The sequence below is a fragment of the Macadamia integrifolia genome, chromosome 11, assembly GCF_013358625.1.
Source record: "Macadamia integrifolia cultivar HAES 741 chromosome 11, SCU_Mint_v3, whole genome shotgun sequence".
In the NCBI taxonomy this organism is placed as follows: Eukaryota; Viridiplantae; Streptophyta; class Magnoliopsida; order Proteales; family Proteaceae; genus Macadamia; species Macadamia integrifolia.
Genome location: NC_056567.1, coordinates 19270737 through 19296371, shown reverse-complemented (window position 1 = coordinate 19296371; position 25635 = coordinate 19270737). Strand labels below are relative to the sequence as shown.

General features: G+C 37.9%; 1 protein-coding gene and 1 long non-coding RNA gene across 5 annotated transcripts in view; both read left to right on the top strand.

Annotated features, from left to right (window-relative positions):
* LOC122093782 overlaps window positions 1-17460 on the top strand; it is a 50428-nt gene extending 32968 nt beyond the window's left edge. For 2 of the 4 annotated variants that reach the window (XM_042664262.1, XM_042664259.1), the window contains 2 exons: window positions 9445-9537; window positions 17128-17460. In XM_042664262.1, the coding sequence (XP_042520196.1) occupies window positions 9445-9516 (72 nt within the window). In that variant the 3' untranslated portion in view covers window positions 9517-9537; window positions 17128-17460. Of the gene's footprint in view, window positions 1-9444; window positions 9538-17095 lie in introns of all 4 variants that reach the window. The other 2 variants (XM_042664260.1, XM_042664258.1) reach the window with 1 other exon arrangement.
* A 4305-nt stretch (window positions 17461-21765) lies between these two features.
* The window catches only part of LOC122093724, a 44737-nt gene continuing 40867 nt past the window's right edge, over window positions 21766-25635 (top strand). Inside the window, exon 1 of the long non-coding RNA XR_006144539.1 lies at window positions 21766-22091. This is a non-coding gene — a long non-coding RNA (uncharacterized LOC122093724). The remainder of the gene's footprint in view (window positions 22092-25635) is intronic.

The window sequence follows — 25635 nt, the reverse complement described above, 5'->3', positions numbered from 1 at the left end:
CTGCAAGTTACCTCCAGGAGCAGATTCTGGTTGTTGGTTCTTGATTGTTGCTTTACCTTTGGGGTAAACTTCTTTTGGCCTTCATACTTCTAGAAAGATGGGTTGTTTGACTGAAATCTTAAATTGAATCGTGTTGTAGTGACAGAGTTATCCCATCGGAATTCCTTCCTAACCTTCTGCCCATGTTTTGATAGAAGGTTGAGGATAACCTCTTCCCCTTCTTCATGGTATTGCTTTTAAAGTTAAATCACTATTACCCTCACCTTTATTCATTATCAGATATTTTCCTTTTTATACTTAGTTCCAAGACTACCCCTTCCTGACTTACACGTTACATTCCCCTTACTCTTGCTCCTCTTGTAGTTTGAAGTTTGTTGCAATATAAAAACCTTATAACCAAAACCAGAGACCAGAAAAGAGAAGAAGAAGAAGAGAAGAGAGACCGAAAGCTGTCCAGAAAACAGAGCAGCCTGCGATCAGTCCAGTATGAGACTGATCGCAGGTTATGTTGTTATATTAATAGCCTAAAAACAATAAAACAAATATGTTGTTATATTAATAGCCTAAAAACAATAAAACAAAGTTATAAGACTGCTCCTCCATAAGGATAAAACCCTAGAAGCAAAATAAGAACCCGATAGGACCAAAAGGCCCCTATCGGGTCCTCAGGTTAGCGCTAATCCCAATAAGGGATTAGCATCAACCTTCAACACTCCCCCTCAAGCTGGAGCATACACATCACCCATGCTCAGTTTGGTACAACCATTGCGAAAAGTAGGGGCAAACAAAGACTTAGTGAACATGTCAGCTAACTGATCCGAGGAAGGAACAAACGGAATCTCAATCAGCCTCTTTAGAATAGCATCACGAACAAAATGGTAGTCCACTTCTATGTGTTTGCTCTTCTCATGGAAGACTGGATTACTAGCAATATAAACGGCAGCTTGGTTGTCACAATACATTTTCATAGGCTTGGTCATTGGAAATCCCAACTCCAAGAGTAACGACCGCAGCCACATCAACTTAGCAGTGGTATGAGCCATAGCTCTGTACTCGGCCTCTGCACTGGACCGGGCAATAGTAGTTTGCTTCTTGCTGCACCACGTAATAAGATTACCTCCAACAAAGGTACAGTATCTAATAGTAGATCTCTGATCACTAGCAGAGCCAGCGCAATCTGCATCAGAGTTGCCAACTAGTTCCATATGCCGATTAGGTCGATAAATCAATCCTTTTCCAGGGGCACCTTTTAGGTAACGAAGAACATGAACAACAACATCCCAATGGGCTTTCTGAGGAGACTGCATAAACTGACTAAGAACTCCAACAACATAAGAAATGTCAGGACTAGTCATAGTCAGGTAAATCAACTTGCTAATCAAACTCCTATACTGATGCACATCCTGGAGGGGTTCACCATCACCCAGACCAAATTTTTGGTGAGGATTCATAGGAATATCAACAGGTGTGGATGCAAGCATCTAAGTATCAGATAGAAGATCCACCACATACTTCCTTTAAGACAAACTGATCACTTTCTTGTAGCGAATTACCTCAATCCCAAGGAAATAATGAAGTTGGCCTAGGTCCTTTGTCCGAAAATGGTGTTGGAGATGATCTTTAACTTCAGAAATTCCTGCCTCATCATTATCAGTCAAAATAATGTCATCAACATATACAACCAAGACAATCAGCTTATCACCTCTACGATGAACAAACACAGAATGATCAGAATAACACTGAGAAAAACCATAAGTAACTATGGTAACATTGAACTTGTCAAACCATGCCCGAGGAGACTGTTTCAACCCATATATAGCCTTGTGTAAGCGACACACACGACTTGTACTCTCCCCCTGAGCAACATATCCCGGGGGTTGCTCCATATACATCTCTTTCTGTAGATCACTATACAAGAAGACATTCTTGATGTCCAACTGAAATAAGGGCCAATCAAAGTTGACAGCAAGAGAAAAAAGAAGATGAACAGAATTTAGTCTAGCAACTGGGGAGAAGGTCTCAAAGTAATCAACACTATAAGTCTGAGTATACCCCTTAGCAACCAGATAGGCCTTCAACCGCTCAATGGAGCCATCAGAATGATACTTAACAGTGTACACCCAACGACACTTCACTAGATCCTTACCAGGAAGTAAATCTACCAGACTCCAGGTACCACGACTCAAAAGAGCATCCATTTCTACATCCATGGTAGCCTTCCATCCAGGGATACGGAGGGCCTCAGTATGGGTACGGGGAATAGCGTTAGTGGAAAGAGATAGGGCTAGACCATAGATAGGAGAGGGAAGATGAGATAAATATACAAATTTATCAATAGGGTACACAACCATAGATTTCTAAGTGCAAGAACGAGTACCTTTCTTGTGCGTAATCGGTAAGTCATCAGACAGAGGAGGAAGAGGAGCTTCACCAGAGGAAGCCGGTAGTGGAAGGAGTGAAGCATCTGGAGTAATTACCTCACCACTAGGCTGTCCAATCTTCTTCCAGCGTTGATAAACCTGTAGGGGAGGGGAGTTACTGGCACCAGGAGCATCAGGGAAGGGTATAAGGGAGGGTATGGGTGGAGGAGATGGAGAAGACCACTTTACACTAGACGAGGGCACGGGAGAAGGGTAGAATGAAGTACCCTCAAAGAAGGTCACATCGGCACTGACAAAGTTCCTATATGTAGTAGGGTCATAACACTTATACCCTTTCTGAGTACGAGAATTGCCAAAAAAAATACACTTAGTAGATCTAGGAGACAACTTATCAACTTGCATGTGCAAATTGTGAACAAAGCACACACACCCAAAAACCCGAGGAGGAACAGGAAAACTCGGTAAATTAGGGAACATAACAAAGAAAGGAGATTTGTCGGACAAAATAGAAGATGGATGCGGTTAATCAAATGACATGCAGTTAAGACACTATCACACCAAAAATGCTTAGGAACATGCACATGCAACATCATGGCTTGGGCAACCTCAAGAGGGTGCGGATTTTTGCGCTCTACGACTCCATTTTGTCGTGGAGTATAGGCACAACTAGTTTGGTGGATCATCCCATGAGTATCACAAAAATCAGAAATATCAGTTTGAGTATATTCTAAAGCATTATCAGAACGAAAGATTTTAATAGGAATGCCAATCTGAGTCTTTATTTTATTATGGAATTTTGTAAATACATGTAAAAATTCAGACTTGTCCTTTAACATGTAAAGCCATGTAAGGCAGGAATTATCATCCACAAAAGTCACAAAATACAGAAACCCAAATCTATTACTGACTCTGCAAGGACCCCATACATTAGAGTGGACTAAAGAAAATAAAGACGGAATATGAGACACAAAGCGAAATGGGAATGACACACGGTGATGTTTCCCCAACTCACAAGCCTCACACTATAACCTAGGAGTAGACTTAAAACTAGGAAATAAAAGCTGTAACCTAGAAAGCGACAAATGACCTAAACGACAATGCCATCGGAAAGGAGTGATGTCCCCAACAACCATAGCAGTGGCAGAAGAGGTAGGACAGCCGCTGTTGAGGTAATATAATCAATTCTTTTCACGCCCTCGACCAATCGTCTTCCTCGTGTGAAGATCCTAAAAGACAGTAAGAAGGAAAGAATGTTACTAAGCAATTTAACGAACTAGTTAATTGACTCACAGAGAGAAGACTTAATGGAAATTGAGGAACATGTATGGCAGAGGATAAGTTTATGGATGGGGTAGGTGAGATAGAACCGTGACCTAGAACCGGTGTTGAAGCACCATTAGCAAGGATCACAGAGTTACAACTAGAACTAGTAAAAAAGTCCTTAAAAAGTGATGACTTACTGGTCATATGGGCAGAAGCACCTGAATCAATGATCCAGGGGGTAGATGTAGTAAGAAGGGCTGAGGTACCTGTGTGGGCTAGGGTAGTAGCAGATGGGGACGCACCAGTGGATGTATTAGCAGATGCCTCAAGAGTGTGCAAGCGTCGGAGCAACTGGTTGATGTCATCGCGTAGACCAGTATTTGAATCTCCTGAAGGTGTTGGTTTGGTGTCAACTGGAGCCATTGTGTCTGTACCATCATCAGACACTGCATGATTAGCTAACTGTGTTGCCCACTCTGGTTTGCTATGCGTTGCTCAACAAATCTCCACAGTATGGTTGGGCTTTCCACAAAAAGTACATTGGCGAGCTGTACGGTCAGAGGGCTATCCACCAGATCCACGACCAGCCAATCCATGACCTCCCCCACGATTGCGACCACGTCCACGGTTGGCATGGATGGCAGAATTGAGAATTGTCTTTGGAAGACTGATCAGGTTTTGTGGAAGAGGTAATTCGTTGCAGTCATGAGTAGGTATCATTCAGAATAGGCACAGTATCCCTTGCAAGTAAGTGACGCTTCACTGCCTTTAGGTCATTGTTCAGACCAGCCAAGAATTTGGAGACGAAGAATTCATTACGCTGAGCCTTCAATTTATCAATGTCAGTGGTCAAGGGTTGGAAGACATTGAGTTCTTCAATCATACCCTTGAAAGTACTGTAATATTCTGCAAGTGGCTTGTCTGACTGGCGAAACTGAAACAATTTTTCATAGATATCATAGATACGAGTCATGTTCTTTTCCTGAGAGGTCTCCTTCAAGTCATTCCACACTCCCTTTGCAGTAGAATGAAACATAACATTAGCAGTGACATCTGGTTCCATACTGTTCCATAACCATATGAGGATTAAAGCATTCTCTTTCTGCCACTGAGTATAACTAGAGTTAGATTCCTTGGGAGGATCAGAGGTGGTGTAACCAAGCTTATCCTTTGCCATTAGATAAACCTTGACCGACTAAGCCCAAAGAAGATAGTTCGAGCTGCCCTTAAGCTTGATGGATGTAATCTGGACATTCACATTGTTCGAGGTAAAAGAGGTAGTAGTAGTAGTAGTAGGGGTAGGAGTTTTGATCTCAGCCATGAGACTCAAATAATAATCACCTACAAATCAAATCTGAAAAACCAGCAGCAGTAAGCAATCGGACACCACAAACACCAAAAAAAACTGATTCGATAGGGACAGCAGTTAGGGTCGAACTAGCCATGATAGAAGACCAACCAAATCTGCTAGAGAAGGTAGTAGTATAGGAAGATAAAACAGCAGACAGCAGCACTTCGATATCAACAGTTACTCAGTCCATAAATAGGGGCAGCAGCAATACACATTGCAGAAACAGGGGCAGCAGCCATAAAAATAGGGAGGGAGACGTCTCGACCTCAACCAGTATACATACTAAGCAAGTAGTAATAAAAAAGAGACCTAGTTTTATTTATGTCATGATAACTAGGTCAAACCATTTAATAGATGCAGCAAGGAGGTGGCTGCACACCAGAAAAACAATACCGCTAGGTTGAAATCAGCAGCGATGATCTGTACTTAGCCAATCGATGTGATTTAGACCTGCTCTGATACCATGTTGTAATATAAAAATCTTGTAACCAAAACCAGAAACCAGAAAAGAGAAGAAGAAGAGAAGAGAAGAAAGAGAGACCGAAAGCTGTCCAGAAAACAGAGTAGCCTGCAATCAGTCCAGTATGAGACTGATCACAGGTTATGTTGTTATATTAATAGCCTAAAGACAATAAAACAAAGTTACAAGACTGCCCCTCCATAAGGATAAAACCCTAGAAGCAAAATAGGAACCCGATAGGACCAAAAGGCCCCTATCGGGTCCTCAGGTTAGCGCTAATCCCTCAACCTTCAACAAAGTTCTCATACAATACAATAGTGGCTAGTCATTTTGCCTATATAAAGTTCTGGATTATTATGAAAATTGCAAAATTGCCATACCTTTCAATTGTTGAGCTATGTACTACTTAGGGGGGGCCCATAAGCGAACTGACTAGGGTTTTCAAACCTGGGTTCCACATTAGGGGACCAATCTCTCAACAACTTGGTTGGAGCTCTGTATGCGGTCCGCTTCATGGGTTAGCCACTGACCCGTATAATCCTTTTGTGGGAGACTGACCAAGAAAATCTTAGGTATGTCCCAATTTTCTGTATTAAAATTGGTGGACATGTTATAATGTACACATGCCACTCTCTACTCATATGGTAAGGTAATAGCCCATATGCATCTTCCTTGGCAGAATAGAATGTTGAAAAATGGTTTGCAAAGTGTTTTTTAGGACATCAAGCCTCTAATAAATACACTGCTAACCCCGAACCAGTGAAGGCCAGAGGGAGATCAGCTTGTGATAGAATCGCTGGAAAAAGGACAAAACCAGATTAGGAGAAATTTAAATAACTCAAAAGAGTACTTGTTTGATTGTGCTCAGATCGAAGGTTTTTCTTTACTGGATAGGTAATCCTGTCAAGTTTTGGTTTGAATCTGATCGACAAATTCTGAAACATGATAGAATCCTGATGTGATTAGGATTCTAGACTAGAACTCCATGATTCCAGAATTTGATGGCCATGTTTTAGGATTTAGAAAAACAACTATTGATGAATAGCAGCAAAGAATGATGACCAGAAATTGATGCAAACCAACTTGAATCAGGACCCTTAAGAATTGACGGAAATATCTTACTGAAATAGAACAGAATTAACAAAAACAAGTCAGTAATAGAATCGAAATAATGTTCTAACTTCTAAACTCAGATTCAAGAAATCAGAAGGAAAGGCTTAATTTTTAAGGAAGTATACTTAGTGGTTTTTTTTTCTGGATTCTGTTTTAAGTATACTCAGTTTAGGAAAGCTGAAAATTGAAGGGTTGAAAAGAACATGAAACCAGAACTTAGGACTAGAATTCAGAAACAGAAAACTGAAGAAGAATAGGGTAAGAAGATAAGGAAGATTAAAAAGATATGATTATGAATCTCTGCATAATATGCTGGCCTGGTGTTCCTGAAATTACCACAAGGGAGCATTCTGAATCATCACAAATCCAAAGGCAACTATCAAATTCATTACTCAAATTCGTGTACAAGGTTGTAACCCCTTACAAACTAATATAGAAGACTCTAAAATAGACTCAAACTCTAAAAAGTAAAAGCCTATACCAATCTTTCATACTTTAACTGATAGGGTAACTCAAATTAAGGATTCTTAGAGACCTATTCGAGCCTAACTAAAACTTGATAACAGATAAATAAAGAAATAGAATTCTAACTAGACTAACTAATAAAGTAAATCTCGTATTCAGAATTAAGATCCTAAATATGAGCCTATAAAAGAGGTCCATTACATCAATAAATCCAAAAATAAAAGTCCCAACGCCCATGATCCTGTCCATGGGCCAAATTTTAGAGGCCTGAGTGGCTCAATTAAAAGATCTTTAACTACATCACCTTTTGTCGGACTCACCCATAATTCTAAATCTAGGAAATTTCAGTCACATTTCGGTGTACCCAACCCGAGACAAAACTAGGTATTTGAGAAATTTCGGACATTGCGGCCCAAATCTCGAATTTCAGCCCAAATTTGTAGCAATAGCCCAGAAAATATACCTGGTTTTGACTAGGTTTCAGAAATTTCATCTAAATTTCGGGTTTGACCTGGTTGAAACCCAAGATTTAGAACCATGGTGATGTAGAATGCAGGAACAAGGCCCGAACCAGTACAGACTGATTGTGGGATTCAACTGCTGTGAGAGACAGCCTGGTCAGGTGTGGTCCGGTTCTGGGGACAGATCTTTATTTTGTTGCAATTCTGGTTCTCTACTTTAGCCATCAAACTGGACCAAGAATGGAGTAATATGTGTTATTTTTGAGTGTCCAATGGGTTGTATGGTCCATGGGCTTTATATTTTTGGGTTTTCTTTTGAATGGGTCAATTGTATAAACCCAAATATTGGGGATTAGTAGTTATTTTATGTTTCTTAGTCATTAAGGATATCAGGTTTCTATATTTTGAGTATTCTAGAAGTCTAGTTATGTCATTTATTTCTTTCTTAGTGAGCGAGTTATTATTTGTTAAAAAGTTTGTATCTCATGTCAATAGGTTTCTAATTTTATTTTGTTTCCTTTTTTTAGTTTCTCACCATATATTGAGCCCCTAACCTTTACTATATAAAGAGGCATTGTTGTAACACAAAGACATGGTGGTTAATGAATTTTTTTTGTGAGCTATGCTTACTCCTTACCTGAGAGAGATTTGTTCATCAATTGAGAGAGTTGAGGGTGAGAGACCTAGGGTTACATAGCCATTTCCCTGCCTCGTTTTATTCTACAATCGATTCTTACCCTCTTGGCCTCTTCCAATTCAAGTTCTTGAAGAATCACCAAAATTTTCTTTTTCTTGCGACTAGCATAGGTCTCAATCCATTCGGTGGAATATTTTCAATTTTTATGGTCTGTTTTCCATATGGGATCTCCAATCAGTCCAAATTTCAGCCCCAGTAGGGTCCTATTTGGTGAGATACAATTATGCAAGTTTCGACCTAAATCCCAGTCTATTTTCAGATCTGTTCTTACTGTTGAATCTGATATCTTCTAAGTCTTATTAGAGTTGATGGATCCTACTGGGATTGAATACCTTGGTAATTAGTCTGACATCAGCTGGACTCACTTAGAAAGCCTTTCCCATGTGTGTGGTGTGCACATAGACATGCAAAGACATGTATTGAACCACAAGGTAGGCTTTGTCGTTAATGGAAACGAGAGATTATAATAATATGAATACTACAACTACAATCTCATATGGGGAACTGTCCTTAAAGGCTTTGTTTACATGAATCACCTCTTTTGAGTTACATGAGAGGCTGATCTATCCAATACTCCAATTCAACCTTTGGTTGGATTACCCTTTGGATTTGAGCCTACATGGGAAATTTCATGGCCCACCTCAATTGAGTGGTCAACTATGTTATTGAATTTTCTCTTTATTTTCAGCGATTAAGGAAATTTTTATAGTTGACTAACCAACCATTTTTTAATGCTAAAATAGCTATGTGGAGAACTGTGTCTGTGTTGAAACTAGCCACATGGATAGATGTCATGACAGATGCAATGACAGATGCTAGGGTCCTTGCTTTGTTGGGCAATTTAGACCATTTTTGGATGCTTACCATATCTTGTTATTTTCTTTTATATTCCTTTTGTTACAACTGCTTCTCCCAAAACTCGAGCTTTTAAGGGCTACAACAATGTCTATCAACACAACACCATCCCCACACACGTGCATGTGACGCCATCACGTGGCAGTGAGGTGGCTCAACAACAACACATAACATAAACCCCTTGCACTTACCTGTGATCAAATACTCGACCTCCTGGATCTGATACCATTTTACAGCCGCTTAACCAAATGCTCGAGCTGTTAAGTAAGGGCTGCAACAATGTATATTGACACAAACACTACCTTCTTCTAGTCTTCATATATTTCTAATGTTTGATAATGTCTATGATTTGCAGTGATGTTATTTCCAAATTAACAAATAAAAGTTTGTTCTTGCAGGACGATCACCGTATTCATGGGCGAAAGCTTGTGACACACTGCTCTGTTAGCAAAGGCCACGGACAGCAGTAAGATCGGATCTTAACAACAAAGGTAAGTGTCATTCAGTAGGTAAAAAGTGATTGTGTTATAATTTAATTAGTCGATAGCTTGAAAGAAGTAAGATTTACTTCCTACTTCAGATTTATTTCCTAAAAAAAAGATGTAAAAGATGGGCAATGTTGCAGAACATTAATATAAAAATATATTTATGCTCAGATAGTTAGCAGATATTATTCATCCAAAAAAAAATTAGCAGATAATTTCTCTGTTAATTCTATTTATGGCACTGACAAATTAACAGATAATTTCTCTGCTTACAATTGCTCAAATGTTTTATTGTAGTGTTTTATATATATATATATATATATATATATATAAATTTATGTATAAGCTGTCATTCTTGTGCATTATGATTGGAAGAAAAACATTGCATAATGTATAAAGGTATTGTATGAACCATAGTTTTTAACGCGGTAAGGCGACGGAGGCGTTTGAGGGTCTTTCGGAGCGCCTTAGCGATAAGACGGGCATAAAGCGTCGCCTTATCGACTAAAGCGTTTCTGTGTAATTTTTTTATAAAACCAATCTATTTGGCTCAAATCCTAGTTGAATCCTATTACTCATTTGTTAAATAAATATTAAAGGTTCATATTCATACCAATGTAAGATATTCATCAAGAAAACAAATCAATAAAGTGAATAAACTAAGTTCATCTTCATCAATCATCAATCATCAATCGTCAATCGTCAATCGTCAATCGTCAATCGTCAATCATCAATCATCAATCATCAATCATCAATCATCATAACATATTAACATATAATATAAATACATAATTATGAAACCAAATTATAAATATAAAGAAAAGAAGACATAAAAAATACAATTATTTATTATGCTTACTTCTATGATGCCAAAATGAGTGCCTAAGCCCTAAGGTCATCCACTATATTTCTATTCCTGTCAAAGAAGAATGAAGCTCACCACTACCGGAGCATAAGGGTTTCCTGGATCAATGGTTCTTCCTTGTTCCTTGATTCCTTCTCAAAGCCCATTCTTAAAACCCTTGACAAAATCCAAACCCTATTTGTGAATCTGATTTTTGTTTTGTTTGTTTTGGTTATTTTTGGTGGAGTAAAGCTAATCCCATACATCTCAAGTGTTAACAAAACCATACACCTACCAATAAAAATTCTATATTTGGAATCTTCATCAAGTAATTTTAAAATGTGTTAAAAAAAAAAAAAAATTCATAAGGCGCCACTTCACATAAGGCGGAGCACTGCCTTACTATCTCTAAACCGCATCAGCGCCTAGGCGTTGCTAAGGCGTCGCCTTACCAGCGCCTTAAAAACTATGGTATGAACTGTATGATTCCCTTCCTCTGGCCAATCACTCGCTGTTTCTGATCTGATTACCGCTTCTGTGATGGTTCTAAAAGTTGGTTAAGACCTTGTTTCATTCTGATTTTGGTCAACTGCAATACACACTGTGTACTTATGCTGAATCTTGAAATTTTCAATTCGAAACTCCTACTTGGTGGAACTGTAAGAATGCCATTGCCAGAGTTCATGTTATCAGATAGCCTATGAAAAGCCCCGCCACACACCCCCCCCCCCCCCCCCCAAAAAAAATAAAAAATAAAAATTGATATCAGAATAGAGTATTCGTAGTACCGGACACATCAGTGGAGTTTGATTACATGAAAATGACTAAATCCCTCTTGCATATGGATGGATGGTAGAGATCAAGATGCCATTTGATGAATATAATATAGGAAGGGTGTGGCCACATATGATGCATGTTGGAAGGGCTCTCTCAATCTTTCACCCTACAACATTAATGCATCTGATATTTTGATGGTGTGATGCTTTTTTATGAAAATTGTGCTGGCTTATGCATGTTTGAGTGCCAGACCATTTTACCTTGAGAATAAGTACAGTGTACTATATCTACTGTACGAAGATTTGTTTCGATAAATGCCATGTTGCCATGTTGGTCAATAAGGATTTGTTGGTGTTCCATATCCATTAGTGCCTCCTTATTTTTTTATATTTTATATTTTATATTTTTTTTGGGGTGGGGGTGTGTAGTGGGAGTAGTAGTTATTTACACTTTGCATGCGCTGGCCGCATTGCTCCTGCTACTCTATTCAGTAAGGTTGAATTGGATCTGATTGTAATTCTCTTGATTGAGGAAGGGTTTGTCAACATGCTACAGAATTAACCGAAAATGTGTATCATGGGTATTAGAAATGTGATAGAAAATTCTTTTGTAGGGTGTCATGCTGATGTTCTGTGTTAATCAATGACAATGTATAGCAATATGTATCAATCTTATGTATAGCGATATGCCGATATGTATCAATTTTCTTAAGCCGTTATAGATGGATGTTTTGGTTTGGTGCTTATGCCATTAACTCTTGAAGTTCCATCTAAAAATTCAAACATTCAAATGGACTATCATAAACTTTCGTCTGAGGACTTCCCTGAAATTTATAATTTAGTTTTATTTTCTTATTTAGCAGGAAAAAAAAAAAAAAAAAAAAGAGAGAGAGAGAGAGAGTAAATTGAGGAGCTTTAGTCATTAAGAAAAAAAAAAAGAACTTTTAAGTTATTCCTTCATTTGTTTCCTAAACAGTACAATTCTACAATTCTGTTTAGGTTCAAGCATTCTAATAGCATACAACTCAAACTCAACTCAAGACTTATCCCAACTAATGGGTTGGCTACATGGATCATTTTTCTCCTATCAGCTCTATTCAAAGCTGTACTTGTTATGGGTTCTAAACTATGCATATCTATCCTCACCACTTGTCCTAGGGTCATTTTAGGCATATCCCTGGCTCTATTAGCTCCTTCAATCCAAATCAAATTATCTCTCTCTACTGGAGCATTCAAAGGCCTTCGTTGCACCTTTTTTTTGGGTAAATAGTAAATGCATTAAAAGAAGGGGGAGGGAAAACATAGCCCCAAAGGGTAAGTTACAAACCCATTAAGGGATACGAAAAGCCCATAAAGGGCACCAATCAGGGCCCACGTGGCCTCATAGAACTTCTACAGCCCAGTCCGGAAGCGCAAACAGAGGTCTGAACCGGGAAGAGAATCATAGTCCCCAAACCTAATATCTCAACACAACAGTTCCTAGTCGCCAACACGAAGGAGCACCAACGAAGAAGAAGCAACAATCATGGGGGAACGCTGGCCTTGCGGAGGGCCACGGCCAAGCAGGCAGCTGGCCTAGTGGATGGGGTCCCCAAGGGCGCTGGCTTTTCTGAGTGCAACGACGGAGTGACCTCCGTTGCACTTGTCCATTTCACCTCAGATGAATTTTTCACAACTTATCATGTATCAGAGCTACTCCTATAGCTCTAATTTGTTCATTCCTTATAAGCTGCATGTGGTTGTCCAGCAATTCGCTGCCTGGACATGGCCTGTTCAAGGCCTGTGAGAAGGGCCATTGAGGGCCTAATTGTTTAGCTACAGTTTTCTACATGAAGAAGCACCTTCAATCACAGTCAAAGGTCCGTAAAGGATGTATGCAGATTGTGTTTCTTTGGTGTTTTCTCCTGTGGCAGTGACCCTTGCATCATAGTGATTGGAGAATATTTGAATAGGCTTTCATTCCTCCTCGTCATCAGAAAATGAAAGTTTTCCATTGTCATCATGATTCTCTTGCAAAGAGGTATTAGTTAAAATTTTTTGAGGGATTGGTTCCCCATTCACTCTATAGTTGTTGATTTCATGCATTCAACCGTTTGAAGTTCTCAAGAAATAATTGACGTCTGATTGGTAATCTAGGGCCATAGGCCATTTTTAGTCTCTGAGGGTGGCTAGGATGTTTCTTTATTAGAGCAGTGAGTCTTTACTTTTCAGGTCTGACTGGCGATGGTTATCCAGGTAGAGCCAAGAGGCTTTTGCCTTCTCTACAGTCAGCCTTCTTGGAAAAAAACTTTTATGAACAGTGTCATGAAGGGCTTCAAAAGACTTTTGTTTTGATTATTCAGCTCTAGACTTGATGTAAAATGTGAAGCATTATTCCTTTTACTGAGATGTTATTACTGGGAAACTGTTACTTTAATCGGTTGGTGGAGTCTGCCGTCTTTGTGTGCATTTCTTGTGGACCTTGTCGTGTCTTTCTTAGCTTCCATGATTTTCGTTCTTTCCCTCCCATCTCCTTACTTTTTTCCATAATGTTGCTACTATCTTCATTCTCTCGTGGAATGAAAATTGAAAATATGTCATAAAACCTGCAAGCTGGGGATACAAATGGTACAACTGAAAGATGTAAAAGAATTGGAAGAAAATAGGGTTACATTTTGGTGCAATCCCAGTATATATGTGATGCAGCAGCGCTCTATTGGATCGGCCCAAACCTGCTCCAGAACCTGGACCAAGACCCAGATCCAATTTGGGTTCCAAGTTACTAATTTGGATTTCAAGTTTAATAGAATATTTAGGATTTTATTTTTATTTGAGAATATTTGTTTCCTATTTGAGTCCTTAGTTGTTTCTTTATTTTGTTAGCTTAGGTGTAGGAGATTTTATTTCTATCTTAGTCTTTTATTTTAATTAGAAGGTTTTTAATTTTATTTTATTATGTATTGGACATGTAATTCATGGGAAGAGTTGATTAATGAAGAAAAAAAAAGGTGATTGTGAAGCTCCCCCCCCCCCCCCACTCTTGCATGGCTGTCTTCTTCCCCCCTTTCTTCTTTTCTCTTGATCCCTTCTTCTTCATCTTCTTGCGTTAAGTTCTGCCATCACCAAACCAGTAGACCTGAGAGGGATTCGACCAATCTCCCCGAATCTTAACTCTCTTTACCTGAGACCAGTTTTCCATACCTGCAACTGAGGCCGACTCAGTTCTACCACTAGGAAGAATTTCAGGCAGCTTCCTTGAGTGAATCAATGCCAATTTCGCTGGGTTGTCCCATGGGTTTGGTTAAGGCATGAGTTGCGAGCATGGATCCCAGATCATGGCTGGATTTAACTGGTCTTGTGGGAGTTCTCTCCTTTTTGTTTTCCTGGTTCTACCGCCTATTATGTCGGTTGTGCAAAGGTTGAAGACAACCCCCAAAAAACAGAATCGTGGGCTTGTCTAACCTATTTAATAACTTAATCCTTTATTCCCATATTGCCCTCACCTTTTGACTTTAACCCCCATTATCCTTTCCTTCTATTTTTCTTCCTAATTTACGCCTTCACAATAATTCCTAATTCCCTCTATATCCCATCATTTGCGTGAACCTCCATTTACCCTTTAAGATTCCTTATTATTTACAAGTCTGCCACCCTATTACAAGAGTCCTAATATTTACAATTCTACCATCCTATTTTTGGGTTGTGCCTTTGAATACTTAAGTGGGCCCACAACCTTTCTCTTTGGAACATTTGGGGCCTGCCGCCCCTCCATTAATATGACCCCTATCAATCCAACACTTAGCCATTTGTCCAGCTTAGGTGTTTGTTGCAGATATTTTCCAGATGATCTAAGTACTATGTATGCCTTAGCAGATGCATGTAAGTCCAATTAAAGTTGCATTCTAGTCAATGATCGACTGATGAATCAAGTAATAGTCAAGGTAAGACCTAGGATGAGCGACTGTAGCTCCCAATCTGCTCCCAATCTGACTGTCATGCCTGAATGAACCAAGTACAGCCATTATGGTCCCAAAAAGCACAATGCTCAATGGGGGAAAAGATATATCTCCATTAGACTTTAAGACACCCTGGAGGGGTGGGATTCTATGAATGTCGTACTAGCATTGAGAAATATCTGATTTTCTACCTCCTTTCAAATTCTAGTTCCTTGGCCTCCCTCCTCTTTGGGTTTGTTCAGTTCGGCCTCCTCTTGGGATTTCATTTGGTCCAAAGGGCCCCCCCTCTTGATGCAACCTCATGTGGTTTAAAGGCACATCCCTTGTCATAGCTTCACTACTTGGCGGGTTATCTCCAACTGCCTTCATACGCAGTCCTTCATTTATTGGCACATTTAAGTCCCCTCCTCTTGTTGTCTTCGCTGGAATCGTGCTGAAGATGTTGACCATCTTTTTTACTCTTGTCCCTTCTCCATCGTTTGGAAGATGGTCCTTCATGGTTGTTGGCCGTCTAGAAGGAGCATTATCCCCTTCAGCAGAGAATGGATCTAGATTGACATGACTTTTGCTTGTTTCTTCATTTTGGGACATTGCCTGGAAGCTCGCCTACCATCAACCATATCTGGATGGAGTGAATTCTCCGTAGATATACTTTCAACTCTCACACATTTGATAAGATTTGGAATGCCATCTACTTTGATGTTAGCTCCAAGCTCGGATCTCTCCGCCATTGCCACCGCACTGTTAGACACCCAAAGGAACATGATCATTGTTGTTTCCTGGGGCCTTCCCATTTCCATTTCCCCCACCTTCTCTTTTCTCTCACTTGGTAATGAATTTAATTATTCATCAAAAAAAAAAAAAAGAAGATATGCACCATAGTATATGTACTGCCTGCCAATCTTGCTGCACAAACCATAATTGTATTAATTACTTGTGCTATAGGTCATGACCATCTCTTAAATTTCTTATGTGCACCTCCCATACAAGTCTAAGTCCAAGACCCCACAATGGTGTACCTCCACCATAGTTTAACCTGTTATGCATAAAGTAACCCCCTGCCTTGCAGGAGAGTGTTTCTAAGTTTCGAACCTGTGACCAACATGTTGCAGTAGTGCAACTTAACCTATCATCCATGTAGAGGTAAATTTTACAGGGGTTAAGCTCAGCACGATAGAGTCCAAAACGGCCAATAAATTAGCCAAACTAGTCTGAATATTCACTGGATGAAAGTTTAGTTTGGCCATCTGCATAGCACTGTCTAAATACCATGGAACCATCATCTCCTCTGAAATGAATCAAATTGAATTCCTACATTGTTTATATGGAAAGGAAGCTTTGGTTTTTTGCTTTTTGGTAGTAGTATGATGTTTCATTTCGTGGTTATTTTTTGGAGACTGTCTAGTGTTGTATCTGTGGTTTCATGCAAACACATTGTATTGCTGCTTCATGTTGCAAAAGTGGAGATCCATCATGATGTGTGGCCCCATGACCTGGAAGTTGTGGCATCATGCCTCGTTGATTGGTGGACCTGTTCACATCATTATCTAACCATTGGTTTAATTTGGGACCAATCTGACATTCCCTTCTATCACTCTATAGGTTTAAAGAAGTCTAGGAAATGAACTCATCTAGATAGGAACTGTTGAAAAATTGAGGTGGAGTGCCTATATTTGGGTGGCTATATGTTTGAAATATGCCACCAAATTATATAGGTGGCTTATGAAGCGGAAAAAAAAGGGGGGGGGGGGTGTCCTAAATCTATCCTACAGTTAGCCCCGGCAAATCAAAATTCCACATTGTTGAAAAGTCCTGCTGCGATGCCAAGCCTCTAGGATTATTGTGTTTTTGAGGCTTTTCCCTTATCTTCTTGGATTTTATCTTAGTTCCTATATATGTCATCTGGCTTTTATGAATTGAATTTCATTTATTATTGTCTATTGAAGCTGCCTGCATTATAATGACGTGATCGTAATTCTGTGCTTTCTTCAAATTTTCTACATGCTTAGGAATGACGTATCGTGGAACAAACGATAAGCAGTCGGGTTCCATGGTGGGATGTCATTGTGCTATTGCAGCTTTCCTCCAGGGGGAGAAAATTGACGCCTGTTATATCAAGTAATAGAAGATCTGGAAAATGTTGGATGCTTTTAATCAACCTTTGAAAACGGGATATAGAGTTTTATTTTTCATTTTTTTCTATTTTTTCCCATCCGTTGGGATCGGTGATTGTACTGCATTATTGATTACAATTAGTGGTTGGTTACAGGCGGTAATGGTGGAAGTTCTGCGAATTTTTACTGGCCTTGCATATTGTATGAGAGATACAGTGAAAATTATTGTAAGCTATCCTTCCAAGTTTCAGAGAGTCTAATCTGGTGCTTTGAGAAGTTGATCAGTTTAAGAGGGCTAGCCTCGTGCAGTAGTAAGGTTGCTCCATTGCGACCTAGTGGTATCGGGTTCGAGTCAAGAAACAATCTTTCTGCAAAGCATGGTAAGGTTACAAACATTATGCCTCTCCCTGGAGCCCGCAGTGATGGGAGCCTCGTGCACTGGGTATGCCCCTAAGAAGTTAATTAGTTTTAGTCTTAAGAAGGGGTGTTCAGGTCATGTATTTGTGATCACTTGTGCTAAGGAACGAGTTTTCCTTGGGCTCTCAGATGGGTGGGAGATAATAGCGCAACGGTGGGGATGTTTGTTTGACCATTCTTAAATGAGGTGATGTTTTAGGACCCTAGAATGTTGCCATTGTGCCTTACTTTAGTAATCATTCCGGTTTAAATAGTTTATTGGGCTTGAACCATAATGAGATAATACATTCATAACTTGTAGTGACAAGATTTAAGGTGTGCAAAAAACCCATGCTCACTAGGAGGTTTCAAATATGAGCCTTCTGGCTGTTACCTACTTCCTTCCTTACCTTAAAAAAAAAAAAAAATTGATAGAAAAAACACTTTAAAACACTCTAAATTTATTATTAAATAATGGTTTATCATTCCAAGGGAATGATAATTAAGTTGAAACCAATGGATAACAAATTACTAAGAAGATAACTAATAATGAAATCACATAATGAACCTAATTATTTAATCATTCATTTAACTATCCAATTAGTTTTGTATATTGAACAAAGAAAGAAATCAATGGAAGTATTATTACAATTTACAAATCAATTTCTCTATTCATAACATCATATTCAATGATTTGTAACAATTCCTAACAATAAAAAATATTTTTACTAATATTATAAAAAATGGATAGTCAATTCACCAATTTAAAATCTTATAATCATTTATTTTTATATCGGTTTCATTTGGTTTGGTTTTGGTTCCTAACAATAAAAAATATTTTTACTAATATTATAAAAAATGGATAGTCAATTCACCAATTTAAAATCTTGTAATCATTTATTTTTATATCGGTTTCATTTGGTTTGGTTTTGGTTAAGTTTGGATCAGATTTTAGTCGGTCCCAACATACCTCAGTCCAAAACCAATTCAATAAGAATCGGTTTGGTTTGATTTGGGTTTTATCGGTTCGCGTTAAGTTTTGACACCCCTAAAATCAATGGGTGCTTTTCTTTTTTAACGAAAAAAGAAAAATAATTAGCCAGTCAAAATAATTAGTTTGAATGAAACTTGACCTCTTAGTTCTTATCAATAATTGAAGGAATGAAAGATATTCAAATTCCCCATCTTAGATGAATTATCTTAGATGAATTGTGCGGACTAGAATTAGTAGTCTATGAGATCCGATAGTATGGTAGGCCCCAATTTTGACTGGAGGGGACACCAAAGACCTCTATCCTTCCATCCCTTGGATAGATAGCGAGGGAGGGTAGAGTTTTTGGTTTTTTCATGTTATGTTGTCAAAGGAATTGAACAATGAAAATATGAAAACCAGCTAAATGAAAACTTTCAAATTTAGAGAAACCCTAGAAGTAAAAATGGGCAATCTTAAGCGAAATTTTATTTTCAGAAAACAAAGATGGGTTCAGAAAGCAAGAAAACATGACAGGTGCAGAGACTCGATGGAGGCTACAAGGGCTGGTTCGTCCTTTTCAGATATTCACAACCAAGAGGTATTGGATTATCTTTCGAATAGCCCTAAAAGGAGAAAGAAGGTTGGAATGCCAACAGGCGTCTATTATTAAATTCACCCGAGCTGCCATTTTATTGAATAATTGGTAATGCTATATTAGTCAAATGTATGTGATGCTGCATAGTACGATGCATATTGTACGATTTTAAAATGAGGAGCTTTCGTCATATGTATGTGACCCGCCACATCACTGATGCACATTGTACGATTTTAAAGCATATTCTCAATCTACATAATAATTTTATCCCAATAATTTAGAAAACTAAAATATTTTGCTTTAATTATCCCAATAATTAATTATTAAGTAGTGAGGTGATCTGAATAAATTCAAAAACAAAAAAAAGTAAAGTAATCTTAAATTCTCAATGCATATTTAGGAGGTAGGTTTAAAATGAAAAAAAAAAAAAATCCTAGTGAAATATACTATTAAAAAGAAAATTGGGTATACTAAAAAGCGAAGAGAAAAGTAACAGAAAGTGAAAAAATGGTAAATTATTATTGCAATAAAGTCAATCAATGCATAGAGAGTGGTATAAATGCAAAGGAGGATAATTATCTCAAAAAAAAAAAAAAAAAATCCAAAGAATTTTGAATACAAAATTTCAGGCTTCTTATTGGTCAATCATCTGCAAAACCATGAATGTAAGATTAAGATACATATCCACAGCGGCGAACGCTCAAATGCTGCACACAGAAATGTTCAAAGAATAAAACTGAAACAAATGTTGCATCATGCAAAAAGGACGTCGATAGAAAACCACTTGTACCCCTTCAAGAAATCCTCTCTTATAGGACAATTCTGAATAATCCCTTGCAATAATTGTATGTGGATCTCCATGGTTAAAAAAAAAAAAGAAAAAGAAAAAAAAAGGACATTGCCGTGGAGATCCAACACTTTTGCTATAGATGACCTCTAAATACAATTTCAAGGTGAAAGCCTTTTTGCAGAAAGGACATGTGTATAAAGATACCCATGACACCCTGACAGTGACATAATCTATTAATCTGTAATGAAAACATTGGTGAAAACCTTAATCAGCTGATTTGTCATTTATTCATTCGATAAACACAGAAGAAAGACAAGAATGTAGGAGAAAGATGCTAGGAAAAAAAACTCATCATTTAGTTAAAAAAAAGTTTAAATCAATTGGATAATGATTTATTTATTAAATAAGAAAAAAATTGCTACCCAACTGCGTTCCTCAATGTCTACACACAAGAGCAGAGGAAATGACTGATTTGCCTGTCTTGTTGGATGCCTTGTGTGTCCCTCATTGGGCCTTGCACTGATGCAGAGACTATGTTGTTAGACTCTTACTCATTAAATTATTATTACACTTAAGATCTGGGATGTCTACGTCAGCACCATCAAGTGTCGCATTCTACAGGTACCATTGCATGAGATGTAACATAAGGAATTGCAGAGGATTTAAATCCCTTTGACCCCATTTGGAAGAGGTTTATATTAAATAATTTTTTTTTTCGAGATTACTTTTATATTAAATAATTTCTTATGCATTTTGTATGGAAATGGTGAAATTTGAAGAGCAGAAACTACGATAGAGTGACTATTTTAAATATATGGGGTCAATCATTAGTAAAAATTGTGATATAGAGGATGATGTTTCCCACATAATTAAAGTGAGATGGATGAAGTGAAGAGCATCATAAGTGTTATTTGAGAAACACATGCCTGTTAAACTCAAGGGAAAATTCTACAGGACAGTAATACGATCAATTATGACATATGGGGTGAAATTTTGGATAGTCAAGAAGAGTATTTTGAATAAACTAGGTGTAGAAGAGATGAGGTTGTTAAGACGGATGTGCGACAAGACCAAGAAAGATAGAATAAGGAATAATTGCATTAGAAACGAATTAGGTGCTTTACCAATCCCGAACAAGCTCCGCGAGAGCAGGTTGAGGTGGTATGATTATGTTCAATGGAAACCCTTAGATGATGCCCTCGTAAGGATGAACATCATATTCAATTAAATGCAATTAGAAGAGGTAGTGGTAAACTTAAATTGACTATTGAGAAAGTGATAAGCAAAGATATGCAGTTGGTAGGAGGCTCGATTCTAATATGATCGTGGATAGAGTTATGTAGAGGACAAGGACCCACGTAGCTGACTCCTTGTGGGGGATGTTGTTGTGATGCTGCTTTGACTTTCTTTAACCTCCTCTTACTTCCTTGTTATTACTTCTTTTTATTCTTCTTTTATTATTATTATTATTATTATTATTATTATTATTATTATTATTATTATAGATCATATTGGATCAATGTTGCCGACCTCATTTAATTGAGATAAGGTTATGATTGTTGTTGTTGTTTCTATGAAATTATTTAGAAATCATATAACCATTTAATAAATAGTTCCAATTTCGTTTCATTACATGGAACCTTCTAATTGATAAATGTTTGGTATTGACTTCTATCTTTGATATTGTAAATTAAACCAAACCATACCATTTAACTAAAACCGCACAGTTTAACACCCTTGACAGAACCTAACAATTTGGTAGGGTACAAGTAGCTAAGCCAGTTCTACCAAAAAAAGAAAAAAAAATAGCTAAGCCAGAATCAGGTTCACTTTCGAACCAAAATAAACTGATTCGGGCCAGGCTATCTTGGGCTCAATATGGTTCATAATTTACAAATCCTTGATTCCCACAGCGCGCTTGACCGGAAGAATCAGTGTTCAGATACAATTGGGAGGAAAGTCAGAATCAGTTTATAACTGGGAATCCTGCAATCTCAGTTTAATATACAGAAGAAGGGGAAAGCTTAATTAAAACTTGGAAGTTCAGAACGAAGGAAAGATTGAATCGAGCAGAAGAGTGACAGAGATGATCAATTCCTTCCTTGTGGCCTCTACAATTGACGATCAATCGCTTTAGGTACTCATTCAAATCTTTTTTCATTTTTTTTTTTTTTAATCCAAAACGACTCTGTGTGGTTATTTGAATTTAGTATGGAAACCCTTTCCGATGATTATCATGGTGGGAAGAATAAGACGAAGACGGTTCCAATTCCAGAGGATATATTGATGTTGATTCTAAGAAATTTAGACCTAGAGGACTCGCATTGTTTTAGTGCAGTTTGCAAGTCCTGGCAATCGATCGCCTTTGCTGAAAAGAAAATACGGCAACTTCCATGGCTGATGCTTTCCTCTATTAGAATTGCCTGAAGCCAATGGTGCTAGTTGTTTTGGATCTGATTGGGATGGTTGATAATGGTGGGTAAGATGGGACACAGTTTCCTTTTGAATCCATTTACCAGAGTTGTAATTGATCTTCCCCATCTGTACAACAGTAACGCGCGTTTGACATACAGCCACATTAACAAAGCTATATTGTTGTCACCTCCTCCTGCTACAACAACTACTAACTCTAATTTTGCTACTGTAGTCGTAGCGATTTATTGTAGCAGAAATTTAGCCTTCTGCAGGATTGGGGATGAATCATGGACAGACTTGGGAAAAAATTTTAGTGATATTATTCTTTACTATGGAAGATTGTATGGCATTACTGGAGAATGTGATCTTAAACATGTGGAATTGGGTCCCTATCCAAAAGTTACAAGCTGTGACATTGCACCTCCAGCTGATAAGGATCTTAGACTTTCTAAGAAAAACCTGCAGAAGTCATTTTATTTGGTGGAATGTCTTAGAGAGTTGTTGATGGTTATACGATGTTCATTTTCTGATGATTTCGGATTCTTTGTTAAATTTATGCCGAAGATATTCAAGTTAGATAGAAACAGATGGAGGTGGATTAAGGTGGAAAACTTGGGTGATCAAATGGTATTTCTTGGCAAAAGTACTGCTTTATCCGTCTTTGCAAGTGACTACCCTGGATGAAACTGCATATACTACACAAATAAGGAAGGTGAACGCTTTGTTGATGCTATAAAGTACATGAAACTATAGCTGGAGTGCTTCACTTAGAAGATAACAGCATTGAACCTTTTATCTCAAATGATTCAGGCTTTTCTCTGTCTCCGCCCATTTGGTTCACACCGGTTGTCTTATTAATAAATTATTATGGGGACAAAGTGATTTTCGTGTTACTATTTGTGTTATTTTATGGTTATATGTAATTTGAAATTACTTTTTATTTTCTTCTATCTAATGCATGTATTGCCATTTTCTTTGGCTGTTAAGATGATGCTCGTAAAATATTTATGTTGAAAGATTTTTTTTTTTGGTAGAATATCTATGTTGAAAGATGAGTATAAGAGATTTGGGATGTGGATGTATTGATCTTACATTGTGGGCAATAATTTATGGTACTTCTCTTAACACAAAAATCCTATGCAGGGGGCAGTGAATAGTACCGAGCAGTGGATGGCTAGGGTGTTTGCCAAGGCCTCCTAGCCGTTGGATCTTCTTCTTCTGATCATTTATTTTTTTGGTAGTCCCTCCCCCCAAAAAACATAAGAGAGAGAGAGAGAGGAAACTTCCCCCCATCCAAGTTATCCAAAAAGTCGACAACACTGAAAGTCAAGTCATAGAGATTTTTCTTACATCAAAGCTCTCCTTTCAGTTACAAGTCTCGCTTTCAGCTATGAAAGCCCTTTTCATCATTCAAGCTGGCCCACTCAGGTACTGTTCCCAACCAGAGTTTGAGGAATCGGTATTAGATGACTCGTATTGCCACCGATATTAATACTGTACTGATACCATATCGGTGAAATGGTACAGATTACAGACAAGGTAAGCAGTAAAAAAAAAAAAAAAAAAAAAAAAAAAACTATATTTTAAAGAAAATCAAAGTTAAACTTTTCCAATCTATCTCAATATCATATTGGTATTTTATTGGTTCTGAAAATCAATTAGTTTTTAAGAATGAGTTCTTTCAAAGTCTCAAACAAGTGGTATTAAAGTGAAGATATGTTGGATTGAGATCTCTCCATCTAAATATGCCAAGGTGCAGGAACCCGGTATTAATTAGATAAGTGAACAAGGAAAAGTTCGACAAAGGAGAGAGTTTTTCACTTTGGGGTTTCTGTTTTTTAGTTGTTTTGAATGTAGTTATTGGATTGAAACCAATTTGAATGAAACTGATTTTCTTGGGCTTCAAGAAAAAAAAAAAAAAAAAAACAGAGTGAGAGTAAGAGAGACAGCTGTACCACAGGAGAAGAAGCTATTTATTCTCACCTAATCACCCCCTTTCTGTTAAGAAGGGAATCTCATTGTACTCTTGTGCTTAGATTTCTTAGTAGCCTGTCCCCCCAAGAAACATGAGAGAGGTCATAGAAGGGTACTCGACGTGGACTATAGGGCAAGTGGGTTCCTGATGAGTACATTTATGTGTGAAATCTAGGATAGTAAATCATGCATTTTACATATTTAGAATGGAGCTACCTTGGGTTTTATTCTCTTTTTGCAGGTTTTATACTTTCAATGCCTTAAGGACTATCGGACGATAAATCTTCAATTTTACACGTAAAGAGGTCCTATTTCTAATCATGGTTGCGAAGAGGACGAAATTCTGAGCAAGATGGACGTGTTCAATTAAAAGTACACATTCGTTTGGTCAACCGTACAAATGATTATTCTTTTCGGGTCAGAAAAAGAATAATGGATTAGAACTAAACCGAGATGCAGAACGAGCCCATTTGCAGTTGTCCCAGAGGTACAAGGAATAATCCAAATGCCAACAAATATCAATGGACCACATCCTTAAGTGATTAAAGATTCGTTTTTAGTAACAACAACTACCTAGTGTAGTTGGTGAGCTATCGTGTGTAAAATTTCCTTGCTCACAAAGAGGTCTCAAGTTCGAATCTCATGGTTGTTTTTTTTTAGAGAATTTTGTTGAAGATTTCCTGTTTTTCACTCACTTAAAGCACTAAGGGCATGGAGGGGATTTCCACATCAAATTAGAAGCAACGAAAATCGTGGAAGGGTTCTAAGTTTTTCCTTAATTCTGGTACATGTCTCACATCTGCTAAGGTTCTTACTATCCCATCAAACATGGCATCATTCCCTATTAGGACAGACCCACCATTATATGGTTGATATGTATCAAAACAATCCTTATGCAGACACATGTGATATGAACATCTAGAATCTAAAATCCAAGAATCAGAATGTTGATTCTTACCTGATATATAGAGAGTACATCTCCATCATCTCCATCTGAATTGTCACCCACGCTAGCTTCCTCAGATGCCTTATCTACACCTTTCCGTGTGCATTGTACAAGAAGAGAAGAAAAAAAAAAAGGAAAGAAAAAAAAGGGAGAAATAGAGATTGTCCAAATCTTCTCTCTCCTCCACATCATCACCAAAATATTGTCCAAATCACACAAAGCAAGAAGAAAATCGTCCCTTGGAGGGAGAAAAAGAAGAGAAAAAAATTAGAAAAAAAAAAAAGGAAAGAAAATAAGCAAAAAAAAAAAATTTCTCAAAGTTTATTTCTCTCTTTTCTCTCCTTCA